A 19,002-nucleotide genomic window follows, 5' to 3' on the forward strand; every position below is an offset into this window, starting at 1 on the left:
CTGTGCCTACTTCACTATAACTTTCCATCATTATTTCCAGAATATAAAAAAAGATTCTAATCATATTTATTTTAATATTGCAAGTGCTGTAAGACAGCAATACTACAGATCACACTATACTGATGAAATTATAAAAAAAACCAAGTTCTTTGATACATTTTGGAAAACGATCATAAGAAATAATGTTAAAGAGTACCTTTGCACCAATAATTATATGAAATATATGGACTTTTTAAGCTAAGTTTGGATTGTCAACTGCCATGAACCAATCAGTATAAAATACATATATATCCATACTGAATATGTAACAGAGGGTTTAAGTGGATTTTGAAAGCTAAAAGTACATTTTTTATTTCTTCCAATCAACTGGTTCTTTACCAAATTCCAACAGCTTTTTGTTTTTCTGACTTAGCTAGATCACCAAGCAGGCTAAAAAAATAATAATAATAAAAAATAAAAACTTGAATCCATGTAATCGTATATATAACCAAAGCCTGTTGTTTTATAAAGTATTAAAAACAACAACAACAACAACACTTTGTGTCTGCAGCTTTTACTTACATGCAAAGACCAGCCAAGGACAACTAAAGAAATGAATACTCAGTTTACACCAATTTTGGTATCTTAAGTTTTGATTATATCTTTATTGATCTCACTTTTTAATTTTTTCTTCCTGATAAAGCAGATGCGTTCTGTATTAATACACATGATCCAGATCCTAGACATTTGGCTTTACGAACAGACTACAAGACAGACAGAATGCCACCAATTTCAGGCCAACTCTGAACAGGGATAAGGCTCTCCCTAGGCAGAACCAAGATAATTCCACATGGGCAAACTCAGGACCTATACAAGCATCAGGTCTCCATAAAACTAACTGTGTATTTTTGCTTTCTGTTGAGCACATAAATTTGTGGACAATTAACATCTCAAACTGCATCACACACAAATATCCATACATAGATGTATCAGTACATTTAGGTAGGTCAGGTGTTTGTTTATGATTATATGCAGAATGGTAAGATTAATTTTTAAGTCAGCTTTGTCTTTGACCTTACTTAAGGCATACTTTCTTCAATGGCTGGACTTTCTTTACAATACAATTAAATTGTTTATTAGGGGAATGAAAGCTGCTATAGAAGAGTAAGATCTGCACACTGATAATGTAAAAATAATAGATCTAAATAGAAAAAAAATCTTGTATTCATCTAAGAAACCACATTTCTAGAAATGTGACTATATTTCGGTAATAACATACTGACTAGAAAACATATTAATGAAACATTACTGAATGTGAAGAAGTTGTCACTTAGTATTGTATTTTGATTTTCTGATCTTGCACACTTTTATTGTGATTCTATATGCACTGATTAATGTAATGTCTGTCTAATAAATTACTTCATGGTATACAGAGAAGCACATGGTGTTAAACAGGCTAACAAGTTTAGCTAAGTTTGAAGAAAATAAAGTATTTTGAAGCATTTGAAGAAACATGCTTAGTAAAAATATTCCAAGCTGTATGATATTTAGGGCCCTGTATATTCTTCAAACCCAATTAAACACAATAATTTGCTACAGGATTCAGCCTTTGCATAGAATTGTGCTCAGAAACAAAATTCACTGGAAAAAAAAATAGTTATATACAGTTATATTCATTAGAGCTGCAAAAACGACCTTGGAAAAACAAACAAAATGCACACCAGTGCTGCAATGCCCGACTGGATCTGTGGAGTACCCAAAAGCACATTTTTCAGATTTGTGAAATACCCAGCAGATATTGGTCTGGATCCTGTGAATTCTACAGTTCCACAGCTGCAGAATTTTTTCAGATACCATGGAATCCATTACCATTTTGCTGTAAAATTCAGTATTTTACTGTTGCTAGGCACCTGACATTTAGTGCTTTGTCCTCTTGCCCTTTTACCTGCATATACTTTTTTTTTCCTTCAATTTTTTTTTACAGTTAGAAATTTATTTGATTACAGTAAATATTTCATGTGCCATCTATGCATACAGACATCAAGGGGTCAAGGAAGAGTAGGTGAATTCCAGCTTGTAGTCAAATACTGAGAAGGTGATGATTAGCAGAGAACAAGAGACAAAAAGACATGTGAGCTAGGCAACCTGGGTAAACAGTATAGCAACAAGGACTCCCCCTTAGCCCACATGCAAAGGAAAGGATTTTCTAATTGGCCCAAGTGGGTAACACCACAGAAGCCAAGGTAGTGGGGAAAGGATGCCCAGAAAGCACATCCAAAAATTCCTCAGAAATAACCAATATTAAGAGTAATCAATTACCACATTAAACTATTAGCCAAAACCATGTGTGTTTATATGAAAATGAAGAGCATCTCACAACGATACAACAGATTAATATTACCACGGAACTTATTCCCATTTACCACAGAAAGTACAAGGCTCTATTATAAAGTATATACTCTAGAGACAAAGATAAAGTTGCACATTCAGACTTAAATTAGGTCAATCCTGACTTTTTCAGGTATTTACTGTGCAACTGTAGCAGTATATGAACACAGACTGTTTATTTTAAATGTAACTTTTCCTAGGTTTTCATAGATGGTATCGGGGAGAGAAAAGCATTCAAGAAACAGCTCTGCAATCTCCAGTGTTCCAAAGCTCTCCTATCTTCCCCCAAATTACAAAGAACAGATGTGAAGTCTGTAACACAGACCTGTTTAGCTGGCCACTGCCTGGATTCTACAACATTTAATTGAGGTCACTGGAACCCAGACACTCTTGAGCAAAATGAACTGTACAAGGGAAGTACTACTCTTAAGTTTATTTCCCAGGGTTTTGTTTGTTTAACATTAATATAGTTAAAAAAAACACACAGTGCACAAACACATATATTCTATATCATAATCATTGCTAACATACTCAGAACTTACTAAATTTACCCCCCTCCCCCCTAATTAAATTATTATCATTTAGCTTAAGTCCCTGGGAGCTATCTTGGAAGAACAGTTACCCCAACACATCATGTCCCAATAACACACATTATTATAACACTATTACAAAACACTTCTCAAAAGAGCTTTAAAAGAGCTACTCACTCAGAGTTAGTCATATGACTTAGTGACTTAAGAGTTGAGAATCTCTATACATGGATTATCATGGAAGCACAGCAACCTTTGGACTGGAAGGCAGAGGCCAACTAGCAGACGTCACAGTATGTAACAATGGAGAAATACATACAGCCCTAAGTATGACCTACCTAAACTTCAAGCAAACAAACATACAAAAACTCTAGCAAACACTGTGATAGAAAAGTGTCTCTGAATCAGAATGATTGTGTTACTAAATAGAATTTGTGTGTATTTGAAGAAGCTGGGACTGACAACTAAGGCTGTAAATTATTCTAAAAAACTGAATAGTTGCTCCTCCCACAGCAATAAAAAAGGGGAATAATACGAATACAGTTCACTGTTGCAGAGAAACATGCTCCAGTGCATCATTCAACACAACTCCATTCTGTTATAATTATAATGGTACACAATCCCTCTTGAAGCATAGTTGGCTTGTTCCAATTTATCTGGAGCTAAAATAAATTCATGCACATTCAGTTTAAAGATATGAAAACAAAAAGTAGAAAACTCAGTTTCACCACTGAAAATCTCATTCGTGTCTGCTTAGACTTGAACTCGCTGCTCCAAGGAGACTGTATTTTAGATCTGAAACCTAGCTCACTAATCTAGTACCTCAGGCAAAGCCTAAGCTCACTATTCTGGGTACCATCTTGCTGTTTTATTATCCTTCCTTAAGATAAGCTTCTTTCTTCCAACCGTTCCAATATTTCTCTGCTTAGGTATCCCAAGTTTATCTATTCCCTAAGGAATAAAGATTGTTCTTCCTCTCATCTATGTTATATTCTCTGCTTCTCAACACTGCAGAGGGCAAACAGATTATGAATAGTTTTATTTTCCTCATATATTCCTAATTTATATTCATTTTCAAATATTTAAGATATGACATAGAAGCACGAAGAGACACTATCCTTGCATTAAAAAGCTTAGTCTCACACTTCTCTGTGAGATAGGTAAACAAACATCAGTATACCCACTTTATAAATATGAATAAAAATATGGCAAATGATTTAACTAAGGCCACAAAATAAATATGTATCGGACTGATAACCAGAAACAAGATTTTCATGGGATCTCTGGCCTATACCCAATTTCCTCTGTGAACTACACATCTTCTAACAATGTGGACTGGTACTACAATTACTCCAAATAGTCCCATTTAAGCTGAAAGACACCACTTTGACGCTCTGAACAAGCATTTCAAAAAGAAAACAAAGCAAAACAAGATATAAACAATCCAATCTCATAATCTGTCACATATTTTGTTTTCACAGTTTTACAATTCATGGATCACAACACTATCTTTTTTTTTTCCCCCCAGTGTTTCCTCAGCTATTGATTAAAGAGGAATTAAAAAAGATGGCAAATAGCAATACCCCCTTTTATGGATGGTTTAACTAAGACTCAGGAAGAGGAAGAAATCTGCCTGACAGAACTGGATTCTAGCATTATAAAAGAAGGCTTTACTGTATTTGGATTTCACTCCCATTTGACATACACTCTCATAGTAATGGGCTGAATCTCTATGCATCTCTAGTACCTCACCTGTAAAACAGAACAAATTATAGCCCAGGCTTATTCCACTTTACTCGGGAAGAAGCAATACCTTTGCACTCCATACATATTCTTGATCTTACTGTAATGTGCTGAACATTTTTTCAAACTTAAGAGGTTACCACAGCTATTAATATTTAAAAAGTATAAATTAATTTTGATATTGTTTCAGTTCAAGATTAGAAAATGGTCTTAATATAAACTTTCCACCAATTATTAGAAGATTCAGTAGGTCTTAAAGTCATCAAAAGTTATTATAGTGCTTCCAGAAACCTATTCTTTTAAGGTTATTAGTTCTGACATCTGTCTAGATGCCACTTACAACATGAATTTTCAAGTTAAACAACTACAATTCTGTATAACATTCCCTGCCTCCTTCTCCACCCCCCAAATAAACCCATATATATTTCAGCTTAGCAGCAGTGATCTAAATCATGATATCTCTTTCTAACAAAAGGCCTGCAGGAAAGTAAACAGGAAGAGAAAGTGTTAACATACACCTCACTAATTTTTCACTACATTTTTCATCATTAAGAGAGGAGTTTACCCTCAGAAGTAAAAGCTCAGAAACTTGATAGAGGCCAAACTCATCTGCATGGTATCACCACATAACTCTAAGAAAGAGCAATTTTATGGTAGCTATGTTCCCTTTTACCTGCTGTTTTCTTTAGAAAAGGCCTAATGCAAATTTCATAGTATAAAAGTTGCATTAACTTTTGAGTGGATTCCCAACCACTCTGGCAAGACGACAACATCCATCCAAATAAATAACTCATATTGAGAGACATTCTGAGATTTTTAACAACAAACATATTTAATCCCCCAAAATGAACATTTATAGCATGAACATTAACTAGCCTTGATTACAAATATGTCAACCATATTATTACTGTATAACTAAAACAAAATTCCCCCTCCAACTACGTAAATATCACCTAAGCCTTAAAAACGAGGTCTCAGATATCTGACTGAAACACGTGTTATAACTCTTGAGGGGGAAAAAATAATTAAAAAAAGATATAATATAAATGTCATCCGTACATTTGTTTTCTGTTCTGCCAATGACTGCAGAATTTGTGACAAAATTAAGTGCAACAGTTTTCTAAGGTGAAGTCTGTAGTATCACAATAAGTATCTGTAGCAATGCAAGATGAAAACCTTCATTACAGTGTCATTCAAGGATGGACAGATCCTGTAAGGTCATCTGGTTCATTTCTCTGCCAGTCCTGGCTCGTTACCTGTTGCACATGTATTGGTGTCCTGAACAGGCTACTTTTGAATGATCCATGGTGTGGGTTTCCCCCACTCTGCTTGGCATACTGTTCAGTAGTTGAGTAAGTACATCTTAATCTTAGATTTTTTTTGTGCTGCTATCTGCTCTGAATTTTCTCCCTCAGTTTCATCTCAGTTTATACATTAACTTAGCCCCTTATTTTATTTAAATCAATCTCCCTTTTAAGTATGCAGACCCTTCAAAATGCTTATCATGTCCATTTTTTTCACTGAAAATATTCATTTAGCCAAGCAAAACATACTTATTTCTCTCCCTCCATTTTTGTTAACAAATCAGTCCCTTCAGCCTTTTAAAGATTTTGTTGCTCTTCTCTAAACTTACCTCAAGCTGCCCCACTTGTTGCAAAGGTGCTGAAAGTAAAACAGTACTCCAAATACAGTCACACGATCTTATACAAAAATTAATCTCTGCTTTTTTCAACACCTCTGTGGATGCAACCTAAACTCATTCTGGCTTTTACAAAGTCTATACAACATATTGCAGATTGGGGCCTGTTCTTCCTGTCAGAAGCATGCACAAATACTCTTCATATGAAAGAGAGTCTGGTGCACACAACTGACAGGATTATCAGACCCATGGTATCTCTCCTATCCCTTTTCAGCAATACTGCTTTCCAGGTTATTCCCTCACAATGAACACCTGTTTTGGATTACTGTCCCTCAAATGTTTTAGCTTGCATTTTCCATACTAAGTCTCATTTGTATTCTCCAACAGTGTGTCTAATTTCTTTAGATAACTGTTCTTTATTTTTCTGCCCTCACTTCTGTTTGTAATTCTTCCCAGTTTATCATCATCCACTAATGCCACTAGGGCGCTATTCACTTTCTCATAAAGTTCATCAATACAGACATTAAGTACGCCTAAAATGGCTAAACTTGTATCACTACATGCATATGTAAGCACTGATGTTATTCTTTTAGACCCTAAAACCGCAGTGACTCACCAAATGTATTCTACATACTTTCCTCTATTTTTGATTATGGTTCTTCATCCCATTTTTCATTCAGATGATTACCCATATACATAAATAATATGATAATGAACAATTTAGAGATGTATCTGAATTTTAGTAAAATATATAAAATACTAATACAGCTACAACTTTCCCTTCATCCACTAGGGCCTTGACTCTGCAAACAGATCTGGTGGGCAAGTCAGTCTTGTACTCATCCATACTCACTGATCTATGTGCAGATGCTGTTGCAGTATCAGATCCTAATTTTAAACACTAAACAAGAACAACAAAGACAATTTTGTAAAAAGTAGTTTTGTTTGGAAAATTCCAAGCTGCTTATTCCTGTTTCTTCAATATATGGTCCATTTTAATAAAAACAGTAGTTAGAACTCCCACAAATTTATCTAATTCTTCAGCTCATGCTTCTTTTTTGGAAATCAATACTATTATTCTATTTCTTAGTGGCACCTTAAAGATCAAATGACTTACAAATATCTTCATATTTTTGCACGTACCCTCTCTATTTCTTGTCAGTAACTATTTCATATGGTCCTGATTTTTAACTGCTCACACTTTTTCATCTTATTACATATATAATTTTAGGAAGTTCAGCATAATGGCCTTCTTTATAATAACTTTATTCCCCTTCTCATTTATAAACTGACCTGTTTTCTCTCTACTTCTACTTTCCATTGGCTCACCAATATTTACAAAAGCAAATTCTTCCTCACTTTTAACTAGCATTAACTCATTTCTGCTGCCTTTACCAGCTTACAACACACACCTGCTTCCTATCTTTCAGAAATTCTTTGCAGAATTCAGAATTAAACTTATGCTACCTGACACTTAAGCCTGTGATTCCTTTCACGTAAATTATCTTAATGCATATAAATATAATCTAAAAGCAAACTGATTTTTTATTCTCTTAGGCATACTCTCTTAGGCATACTTCATTTGCACATTTAAAGTCCCTCATTCCCAAAGAATAGATGAAGACCCATAAAAGAAATAAATGCATCGCTTATGCTTACGTGAGAACCAACAGAACCTTATACTAACATATGAGGTCACATCAAACCAATTTTTCGTAGGACTGTAACCCAACCAGCCATTAACATGAAAAACAGAATATATTTCATGTTAACTTCCCTTTCACCTGCTGTATGCTTACCAACTAACAGAAATGTAAAAGCATGCCTACATTACCAATATTCACATTTATTGCCCCATATTAAAATACTTTGATTAACATTATAAAATAATCTTTAGAGAAACATTTGGAAAATGCTTGACTAATTCACATCAGTTGAGATGAAACATCTAATTTGCACTACATTCAAGGGAATTACCTACAGAACTACACTAACGAGTACAGTCTATCAATGTTTATCGGCACTGTGGCTTTTGACTGCTCACTAAGAACCACAGTGCATAAATTACATCACCTGTCAGACAGCTCAAAGCAATGCAAGCACAAAGTTTGAATGGTTGAGACTTTCCCTATTACAGATAACTTTTTCCTGTGAGAGAAAAGAGGGCAGCGCAACAGAGAAGGGGTAGGTGAGATTTGCCTATCATATATTCAATTATCATCTATCTATAACCTATCAGAATTATATCAGCAATTTTTAAAACCTCACACCTTTAATGAAGACTAACATACCAAAGAGATACAGCAAAACTCCACAGCAATCAAAAAGTTATTTAAACAAAAAAGAAGACACACCTCACAACTGCCTAGAAAAAAGATGACTGTTTTGCAGAACGTTCAGTCTGATTTAGCCAACAAGACCACTAACATCATAAAAATAATTCAACTTTCTAAACTTTTCCAAACAGGAATTTTAAGTCAAAATGACTGTGTTATTAGAGATAACATAGCAAAACAAGAAAGTGGTCCATGTAGTTTGAGATCTTATCTCAGCCAACATGGTATGCCAGATGTTTCATGGAAAGAAGCAACTTTCTATCACAGATCCAAATCTGCAAATGTATTCATGTAGGTGCGCACAACTGAATCCGTCTGAATTCAACAGGATTTCATCTGCCATGCAGGTCCCTCACTTTATAGGACAAGGATACAATGTATGATTGGGTAAAAATTAATATTCAAGTTAATAGGCCTCAATTTTTTTTGTCTTTGTTTGCAAAGTCATTACAACAGTGAGGCCAAGATTATAGTCATACTCGAGACTTGACTCTTAACAGGAACATTTTTTTTCCAAGGGTAACTGCTCAGCAGTTCACGAAAATCTAGTCCTATAAGAAACCTCAAGTTATGTTTTCCAACATAGATACACAAAATCCTTTTCAAAAAATTAATCATTAGAGCATTTTTTTCTCTTCCTATAACCAACCCCCCAACATACCTTCTATGTTAAAGCTAAATGAATGTTAATCTAGCAGATAAATAAGTATGCGTGTGTATGCATATATATATTAGAGAGAGACAGACAGACAGACAGACAGACTCATTACTGCATACGGAGGGAGGTGAGCTCAGCTAGGAAACATTTCACATCCAACATATACTGTATTAGAAGCAACAGTGAGTAAAGCAGTAATTCAAAAAAGCCCAACAACAACAAAAAAACAAACCAAACAATCTTGACAGTTTATTTCAGAATAGTCTGTGTAAATCACAAAGATTATAAAAAGCAGGCATTTTTAAAAGATTCATCTTAACTGCTTATTCACGTTATCTTTCTAAATTCCACATAAACTTTTAAAACTTTAAATTATTTGTATGTGACCATTTATACATGTTTTTAGCAATTGTATTTTTAATAATCTGTCAATACCAGCATGTTAACAATAAAAATAAAATTTCTGTAGGTTCAATTCAAAATTAAAAAATAGTATCTTATTTAAAAATAGATGATCATTATATGGCTAAATTACCATTATTCTAATCGTGTTAAGCATCACAACATATAAACACATTCAAAATGCATATGAAACACAAATGATGACCTTCTACTGCAGAAAATAGTAGAATATTTTTAAAATATGGAAATGAAGAAGAAAGGGTAAAATCCAAAAAACTACCATTTTGCAAATTACATGTAAAATCTAGTCAAGTTACAGACTACATGGTCCAACAAAAAAACTCAAAAAAAGCAAAAACCACTTTCTACAATCCAACATATCTTTCGCAATACTCTCCCAATACTACATATTACAGAAAGAAAATAAACAGAATCCTAAGACATTCTAAAGTGAGCTTCCCACTTCATTCCTGGGCCTACTAGCAATCATAAACTTTGCTAAAGCTACTAACTATGGTAATTTCTTTTCTTAGTCTGGATATTAAAGAAATCATATGTCATCACCAAAAAAGAAAAATTCAGTAACTACAGGTATCTGACTAAGGTTTTCCAGACTTCATTGTAACTCAATAACTGCTCTACAGTGCTGTGAACTCTACAGCTTCAAGCTGGAAGTCAATCTAGGACAACCAATAGAAAGTGCACCTGTACAATTACTGCATTTCCTATTTCAGAAGGCCAAACCTGAGACAGATAAAGCTTGTGTGTACTCAGATCACCAAAACACAAGTCCAAAAGCCCATACATCTTTTGTACATACTGCACATCTATTTTATCATTAACTGCAATGAAAAATACCACATAAACAATTCAGAAACATAAAACTGGATTCCTTAACCAATGTACATAAAGCTTCATTCTAAATTATTTGTACATAGCATCTAAAATATATACATCTAAAGTATATACAATATTTAATTTTAAAATCTTTCAAAGAATAATCACCAAAAGTTAATCAAAATTAATTTCTAAAAAAAAAAATCTAGTAACTTAACAGTAACACACATAGTTATTTTAAATATTCAATATAAACTCCATGCTACATTAAAAAATAATCTGCATCACTTTAAGGAATGTAATCTTACTTTTAAAAATTGCAGAAACCTGGTATTTTTCCAGTAACAGAAAAAAAAATATTATTTAGCTCCTTGTACTCAAAAAACAAAAGTAATGTATGCTACTAATACCTGATAACAATATGATTTATCTAAAGCAGTCTGTCTTCCCATAGATGCATTTTCATTCAATGTCTAACCTCACAGAGTAGTAAACAAGTTTACCTATATGAACACATTTCACTGCTCCAAAATTAAACTAAGTTTCAGTAACTACATTAATATGATCTCCTAGTAACTGTCCTTTAGTACTGCCATTCTAAAATAATCAATAAAAATGGCTCTGACATATATTGTTTATATACTTGGGATCCCTTGAAAGTTTAAGGCTTACAAATGTAAAATACAAATATAACAATTGCAAAACAAAATTACTTTTAACTTATCACTGCACCAGACCAATAAGAAATTAGAAGTTCTTTCTGTTTTATCTTATTGCATTTTTTCAAGAGTAGGGGTATTTTTTTGTTGCACACATTAAAAAGCAAATATAATCCCATACTCAATAATACTACTGCAAGAGCATGATAGCACTTACCGCAAGTAATACTGTTTTAAAGCGAAGGCAGCGTTAGAACAACTTCTGGGAAAGTTAAACTCGTCTACAATTTCTCCCCACTGATTCTTCTCAGATACCTGTCAAAAACAACACACAGACCGAGATACACAACATACACATAAAAACGTCGTTGACGGTGAACATCATGAAGAAACACACGCTTCCATGAAGCAAATAAATAAATATAGAGAAAAAAAATGTATGTATATGGGATATAGGACTATATTTCTTATTGACAGTCGCTAGTATTTTTCCTTCAGGTATAATCCTGCTTCCCACAGGTACTAAAAACAAAACAAAACAACAAAAAAAAAAGTCGGGGGAACGGCCGGGAGGGTTGTATTGTTTTGGGGTTTGTTTGTTTTTGTTTTTACTGCCTGGACAATAACCAATCGGGAGTCCCTCTGTCGCCCCCTTTTAAATCCTACCGCGGTCCGTTAAAAACCCAAAGAAGTTTAAAAAAATGGGCGGAAGTCTCGGAGGGGGCGCCCCCTGGCCTCCGGGGTGCGGGGGCGCGGGGGAGCCGGCCCGACGCGGCCCCCCAAGACACATCCACAGACACAGAGAGGCCTTTCTTTTGAGGCCTACATTTCTGTCCCTAGCCTTGAAGCCTAAAGATGGCTATTTGATTACACACCGTCTTGGGTGCCCCTTTTGTTATTTTTCTCGGGGAAGGGCTCGGAGGGCAGCGCCTGGCCCCCCCCCCCGGCTGCGAGGATCATTTCCTAGCCCATGCTCCGTGCCGATTATCGATGTTAAACATGCCCGCTAATTTTGAGTTGCACTAAAACTGCACTCAGACTCTCTCCTCTCTGCCTGTGTGTGAGGGAGACGCACACAGAGCTGCAATCACAAGCGAAAGAAAACTGCCTCTGACGGACCCAAGCACTCCGCTCTCCCCTCGCCTTCCCGCGGGGAAGGGGGGCAGGGAAAGGGGCTCCGGAGGAGGCCGGGAGCACAGGCAGTGCGTGCACTGTACCCCCACGGATCCCCCCTTCATCGCTCCGCCGACAAGGCCAAGCCACCAACCTGCCTGTCTGCTCGCTTCCTTCTTCCACCCCCCACCTTCTCTTACCGGCTTTAAATAGCACCGTTCCCGGCCACCCCAGCTCCCCCCGCCGCCCCCGGGGGTCAGAGGAGACTTTTGGGAAGAGGTTAGTGGGAGGGAAACCCAAATTAAAACTTCCACTCACCTTCCCAAATCCGCCTAAAGTGGTGACTCTGGTGTAGAGAGCGTGAAGATCCAGCTCCTTCCCACCCACCACAGGGATCTTCTTAAAAGGAGACCTGCCAAAGGAGATACACACAAAACACCACAACTTGTCAGCTCTGCCCCCTTTTCTCCCCTCGCTGGGGCTGCCGTGTCCTTCAGGGAAGGGGCTGGAAGTTGGATCTAGTCGGTTTAAAAGCCTCCCCCCCTCCCGTTCCATCTCCCCATTTTCCTCACCCTCTGCTGTGGTGAAACTGCCGCAGCTCGTCCAGGAAAGCGAGTCCCTTTCTCCGCTGGTCTGCTGGGTTTTTACCCGTCGAATTTGCCATTTTCGTATTAAAAAAGGTTTTCTTAAAAAAAAATCCAATTAAAAAAAAAAAAAAAACGACCGACAACAACAACAACAATCCCCGGCTCCTCCTTGTCTTTAAGAGACCCAGGTGCCCGTGCTCGGCCGGGGATCAGCCATGGAGAGGGGCTTGTTTAAAAAAAAGTTTAAAAGGAATAAGGGAGCCCAGAGAGTGTGGTAATTGCGAGTCCTGTCTCCACACAACACACACGCAGAGAGGCAGGGAGGGAGAGGGGCACCTCTCAGTAATTCCTCCTCCTGCTGCTGCTGCCTCTCTCAGCACCACAAACCCAACCGATCCAGCCTGCACATGAGACTCAACATGGTGCTGCTGGATCACACAATGAATTGGGTTACTGTTGTGGTGGGGTGGGGGGGGGAGCCGGAGTGAGGTATTGACAGTGTGTGTGTGTTACAGACGCGGCTCCATGCAGCCTCCCTCTCCCTCGCTCGCTCCCTCGCTCGCTCTCTCACACACACACACTGTACAGCTACGGCAGCAGCGGCGGCGGCGGTGGCGGCGGCAGCGGGATTCACTTCTCTTCTCTCTCAGACAAAAAGATCTGAGGCCGCCGTGCTTCTGCCTGGACGAGAGCGCAACACAGCGGACCCCAGAGGCTGGTCCCGGTACTGCGGAAGGCAGCTCTAAAGGCAAAAGCCAGCACAGCCCCAGCAAGCAGTTCCTGGCGGGGAACAATAGGCTCCTCTCGCCGCTAAGGGCTCATCTGCAATGTGCCGCAAACTTCACACAAAGCCGGGCGGAAAGAGAAAAGCGAGAAGGAGCGGAGGGAAGGGAAGGGAAGGGAAGAAACGGCTACTACCGGTTGTTCCAGGGTTAGGGGCAGGGGAAATGTTCCTTTCTTCCCCGGCTTTCAGAGGACGACTGCGCTCCCCTTACTCGCTTCGGGGCGGGGGGCGAAAAGGTGGATTTGGAGAGCTGAACCGAGTATTTTAATTGGACTAAATCAAACGCAGTGAGTTCAAGGGGAGGGAAAACAACAACTGAAGGGGGCACTGGTGGATTTTGACTTTTGAAAAACTTTGAGTCCCCCAGCCCGAGGTGTTTCAAAGGGCAGGAAATCTCCCCAGATCAGACAGGGGGTTAACTGCTGTGTTGGAAGGAGAGCAGCAACCCCTAATTTAAAGATGTGGAACATTTAAAACTTCCCGAAGAGGAACACGGAGTACTTTCCCAAGCGAAGGATGCTCTGGATAGGTATGCCAGCAGGAAATTGAATTCTGGCTTGCTCCATAAAATATATATATTTTTTGTTCTCTTGGAGATCTTGTGGCCTGTAATTAAAGAACCTTAGGACTGCCGTACTGAATCTAGGCCTTATATATGTTTCATTTTGTATATGTTTATATCAGTGAATGGAACATATGGCATAAAATTAAAGAAGGAGGAAGGACTTGTCCTTCCTCACCCTGAACGGGCACTTGCCAAAAGTGGCACTGCAGGCTGCTTTCCCCTTTGTACAATATTATAAATACTTGTAAATCACATGGATTCAACACACGAGAGCCCGGGAGAATACCTGCACTCCGACTGTGCTAGAATCCCACTCCATGCAGAGCAAACGGGAGCCAGGAAGGGCCTCTGCAGCATGTGGTGCCTACCGTCTAAAATTTGTTCCTCATGTAAAGCAAGTGGTGATCCAGGTGGGCATTTCTCCTTTCCTTACAAGCAAACAAGAGCTGCAGGTGAGCACTTGTTCCAGTTTAAGGGACTCCAGAGAAACATTTGCCCCTCACAACCAATACGCTGAAATCCAAGGCCATATCAGGCCTTCAGTTTTCTTTAAGCAGAACTCCTCATTAAAGTCAGTAAGGAGCTGTGTTTTAAAATCAATGGCACATTATGGCCCCAAGTGAGCACTTAAAGGAAAACTATAATTCCTTTCTACTCCATGTACTAACTTAGTTCAGGAAATAAAACATTTTTTCAAAGAAGATATTTTTCCTTTGACTTGAGTGCTGTTTCAGCTTGAATATAACCACAGAGACAGGGAGATATAGTAAGATGCTTGGTAAGATTTGCCTTCAGGTCACACTCATTGTGGGGGGGAGGAGGGAAAGAAATCCCTCAGTTTCAAATTAATACTCAGGCAGTATTGAAAGTCGCCCTCTCTGTGTGGATCAAGTGGTGGTGTGTGAATTTCAGTGCAAGAAATGCAGAGTGTCTGCTCATTATTGCATTAAGAGCCCTTTTCTTAAATTAGACGAGCAACAGATTCTGATCTGCAGCTCCTGTCTATGGCACTTTGAGTTTCTGCTATTTCAGCAGTAGCGTGTATAAGACTCCCAAAGCCAGGATAATATGAATGAGAGAGGTTTAAAACAAATAAGCGACTGAGGGTGCAAATCTCTCCTTCACACATACACAGCGAAGCCTGCCTTCACAAGAGGGCGGTGGTTTCAATCATGCCGTAAAATTACTTAAGAGCAGGGGGTGCCCCTGGGCGGGGGGCAGTTGGCGGAGGTGGGTCGCTCTCTTTGCCCGTTTGCCGTGCGGCAGGGGAACGGGAGGCAGAGGGGAGGATAGGCAAACTGCGTAGCAGGGCTAGGTGGGTTTCCATGCTAAGCACAGCAATTGCGCACGGTCCCTTACGTAACTGTCAGCTGGGGATTCCCTAGAGGGGGTCACTTTATTCAACCATTACACAGACCCCGGCCGCCGCTCCAGCGCGCCTGGGCTGCCGTTGCCGCCGCTACTGAGGCTGCGGCTCCAGCTAGCGCAGCGGCTCCTCACAAAATGGCGGCGCCCATGGAAGCGGCAGCCCCATTTTGTGCCCGGCAGAGCCTGTCAACAAAACGCCGACTTGGCCAAGGCTGAGGAACAGAAGGCGGTGGCTCGTTCGCATTACAGAGAGCGGAGGGAGGAGAGCGAAGGATTTCACCGCCCTCCCGCCGCCGAGAGGAGACTTTCTATAAAGTGTGCGCGTTGGGGGAGGGAGAAGAGGGAGGTGAGGGGGGGACGCGAGCAGCGAGCGAGTCAGAGGCTGCGTTATCCCAGTGCGGAGCTGCCGGTGCTCCGGCGCGGGGGGGGAGGGGAAGGGAAGGCAGGCGGCCCTGGCGCTGCCCGCGCCGGCTTCGCGGCTCGCCGGGGCCCTGCTCGCTCGCCTCCGAGGGCCGCGGATGCTGTGGGAGCCGCCGGCGGCCGGGCCGCGGCGCGGCGGGCGGGGGAGCCCGGCGCTGCGTGGGGAAGAGGCGCTGTTGGCCGCGCTCGCCCTCCTGCGCAGCCCGGCAGACGGACCGTTTCTGCAGGACACTGGCGAACCTGTACTGAATGACAAGGCGATCTACCTCCTTGTGTAGCTAATTAGGTCACTGTCAGCACTTAATTACTGTTTGTTTCATTTTAGTGCGTGCCTTATGAATAAACCGGCTATTAGGCTGATGCTTCAAGTAACACTATCCAGCACCAAGGTACAAAATGTCTGTATCGGGCTCTAATCTTGTGATGCCAGCTTGATAATAATTACTGTTTTACCTTAACGATGTCTTGATTTTTATAGCTTGGTTCTTCAGCTTATAGCTGAAATAGTTGCAGATTCCCTATGATAAGATTATGAAGCTAATGTTTGTATTATACTGCTGGTTTTATTATTTTTATGTTGACAGGGGTTCCTCCCCCATTGGGGGTAGAGAAAGGACTAGTGAATTAAGACTTTTTTTCCCCCTAATTTATCAGACTTAATCAGCATGCATTTTAATGATTCTAAATAAAGGTGATGACCTATTTATGGTAGAAGTGCTAATAATGATTTAATATACCAAAATTACAGTAATAAGTTATGAAATATCTCTTTTTATTGTATATTAAAGAGTCATAGATTAAATGTAGGTAAAAAGAATGAAAAAAATCTTGCTGTAAAAACATTTCGTTTATTGATCTCTGTATAGTATGTGTAATTGCAAATCGAATTCATTTAAAAAGTAAAATCTGTATGACTATAAACTGTTTATAAAGTTAAGATATACAATGGATTTTGTTGTGTAAGTGTTATGTGTGGAGTCAGCATTCTTGCAGACAGTGCAGATGCAGTAATTGAATTATCACTATTTGGTGCTTTAAAAAAAAAGGTATAACTGCATGAAAATAATTTTCTTTCCTAATAGCTGTATCTCTGTGTTGTAGTTTCATTTTTTCCCCTGAATCTTTAATATTAATTTTATACTTATTACCTATTTGTCCAACTGCTGCTATCCAGAGAGCAGGCCACAATTGCTCTTGTCAGTGTACCACCTCTGCTTTTGCTTTCTCATGGGTGAAATATTCTTGCTTATTTCCATTTTCATTTCTATTTGTTTCTCTTGAATTGTGGCAACATTACATTTTGATTAGAGTAACTAGTATCACTAGCTGAATGTGACTTACATTAAATAGTAAACTGTAAATCCTTGGAAACTGAAGTCAGTGTTATTTTGTGTGTGTGTGTGTTTTAGAAAATGCATTATTTTAAATGAGCTAAAGAAGAAAGTAAATACACTCTTTCTTAAGAATGCAGATAGTGTATAATTTAGGTGTAATCTGAAAATAAACACAAGAATAACAGGATGAGCACTTGATAGAGGAGAAGCAGTCAGGAACTTGGTGAATTTTAGTGACATTCATCTGAACCTTTTTTAATAACAAACGTTAAAAGTGTTGGAGTTAGCTGCATATGTTGGGCTAAAGACTTCACTGTTTACACAGCTTGCTGTGACAAATGTACTCTTTAACAAGGGGCATTTACTCAGCAAGATATTAGTCCTACCTCTTTTTACTGAATAATAATTAAAAATTTTTTTATTACTCTTTAGTGTGCTAGCTGTTTTTAAAGAGGCTATTACTTGGTATTGATCATGAGTGGCTAGTCATCAATTCTGTAGTATTTAATCATAAATTAAACGTCTTGTATGTAAAAATGATAAACAGTACAGCAAAGGTGGCAAAGCAAATGTACACTTGCACACTTGTACAAAATTTCCCCTGCAGTTAGTGGAACTTACTACCATTGCAGGCTTGTTCTAGATAATCTCTTTGAAAAAATTGAAGAATGCTTTTACGTTGAAAATAACCAACTTTTTAAGATGTTGATTTAAATGACTTGTGACATTTCCCTCCTAAATTGCTTTGTGTTGTCTGCCTTCCTTATTTCAACTTACTTTTTTATTATTACTACTCAGGAGATAAAAACAGATGGAAAAATGGACTACATAAACACTTTTCTAAATAAGTAAATTGATTAAATGTTTTTTTTAAGTGTTACATGTAACTATTGTAATTATATTGTAGTTTTATAATACTGTTTTTTTTCACAAAGATCCAGCTGTTAGAATCAAGGAATTTTATGATCATCTAGGTTGTAAATTAAAGACACTTCAAAACTGAGGGTTTTTCAGTTGTGCAATGAAGTATGAAACACAAAGCAGGAAAACCCTAAATGCAACTGAAGGAGAAGTAAAAATAAATACGTAAATGCACTCCTACTTGATTTCAAAATTGCAGTGCTTTTGAAATCATAATTCTTTTATAGGTCCTGACATATGAGTTCTAAACACTTGGGGTTGACAGAACTTCAACAATAAGTTTAGAAAGACTATCAAATTCATATCTGTTTCTTACATTTAATCAGGCCAATAATACTTGCTTCATTTCCTAGGGTATCGTACCTGTAACACAAATCAGGGCCTGAATGGTGGAAGATATTTTGAGGTTCTGACAAGGATGGTCTGCAATGCAGTAAAAGTAATGGATGTCCTGATGACAAACTGGTGCAAGTTTTTTAAAAGGAAAGCATATTTGCAGTCAATAAATGACCTGACTGAAACATTAGTTTGTGATTACCTGTGTGTTTGTGTGATCTTGTAGATGTTACGCCTCTCCTGCCACTATAGCTGTACTTGTTCCCTGAAATAGCACAAGGGTGATTCATGTTTCTGGTTGAATGTGTGAAAGTTTGATTGAAATGCAAAACAGAGTTCTTTTGAATGTTAAAAAGGAACTGTGCTCAGAAATAGGGAAACTATCAGGTTAAATTTGGCTCAA

At 38.5% G+C, this 19,002-nt stretch overlaps 1 protein-coding gene and 1 long non-coding RNA gene across 3 annotated transcripts in view; one reads left to right on the forward strand and one right to left on the reverse strand.

The window, feature by feature from the left end:
- Window positions 1–13,497, reverse strand: part of ARID2 (AT-rich interaction domain 2) — a 110,266-nt gene extending 96,769 nt beyond the window's left edge. Inside the window, exons 1-3 of one of the 2 annotated variants that reach the window (XM_013947708.2) lie at window positions 12,857–13,497; window positions 12,603–12,696; window positions 11,389–11,486 (exon numbers count right to left, since the gene is read on the reverse strand). In XM_013947708.2, coding sequence (XP_013803162.1) covers window positions 11,389–11,486; window positions 12,603–12,696; window positions 12,857–12,948 — 284 coding nt within the window. In that variant the 5' untranslated portion in view covers window positions 12,949–13,497. Of the gene's footprint in view, window positions 1–11,388; window positions 11,487–12,602 lie in introns of both variants that reach the window. The other variant, XM_067314388.1, reaches the window with a different exon arrangement.
- A 2,141-nt stretch (window positions 13,498–15,638) lies between these two features.
- On the forward strand, window positions 15,639–18,784 carry LOC106488138 (uncharacterized). The gene is made up of 3 exons (XR_010886712.1): window positions 15,639–15,905; window positions 16,334–16,397; window positions 18,617–18,784. It is a non-coding gene; the product is annotated as an uncharacterized lncRNA (long non-coding RNA).
- The last annotated feature ends 218 nt before the right edge of the window (window positions 18,785–19,002 follow it).

The sequence above is a fragment of the Apteryx mantelli genome, chromosome 1, assembly GCF_036417845.1.
Source record: "Apteryx mantelli isolate bAptMan1 chromosome 1, bAptMan1.hap1, whole genome shotgun sequence".
Classification (NCBI taxonomy): Eukaryota; Metazoa; Chordata; class Aves; order Apterygiformes; family Apterygidae; genus Apteryx; species Apteryx mantelli.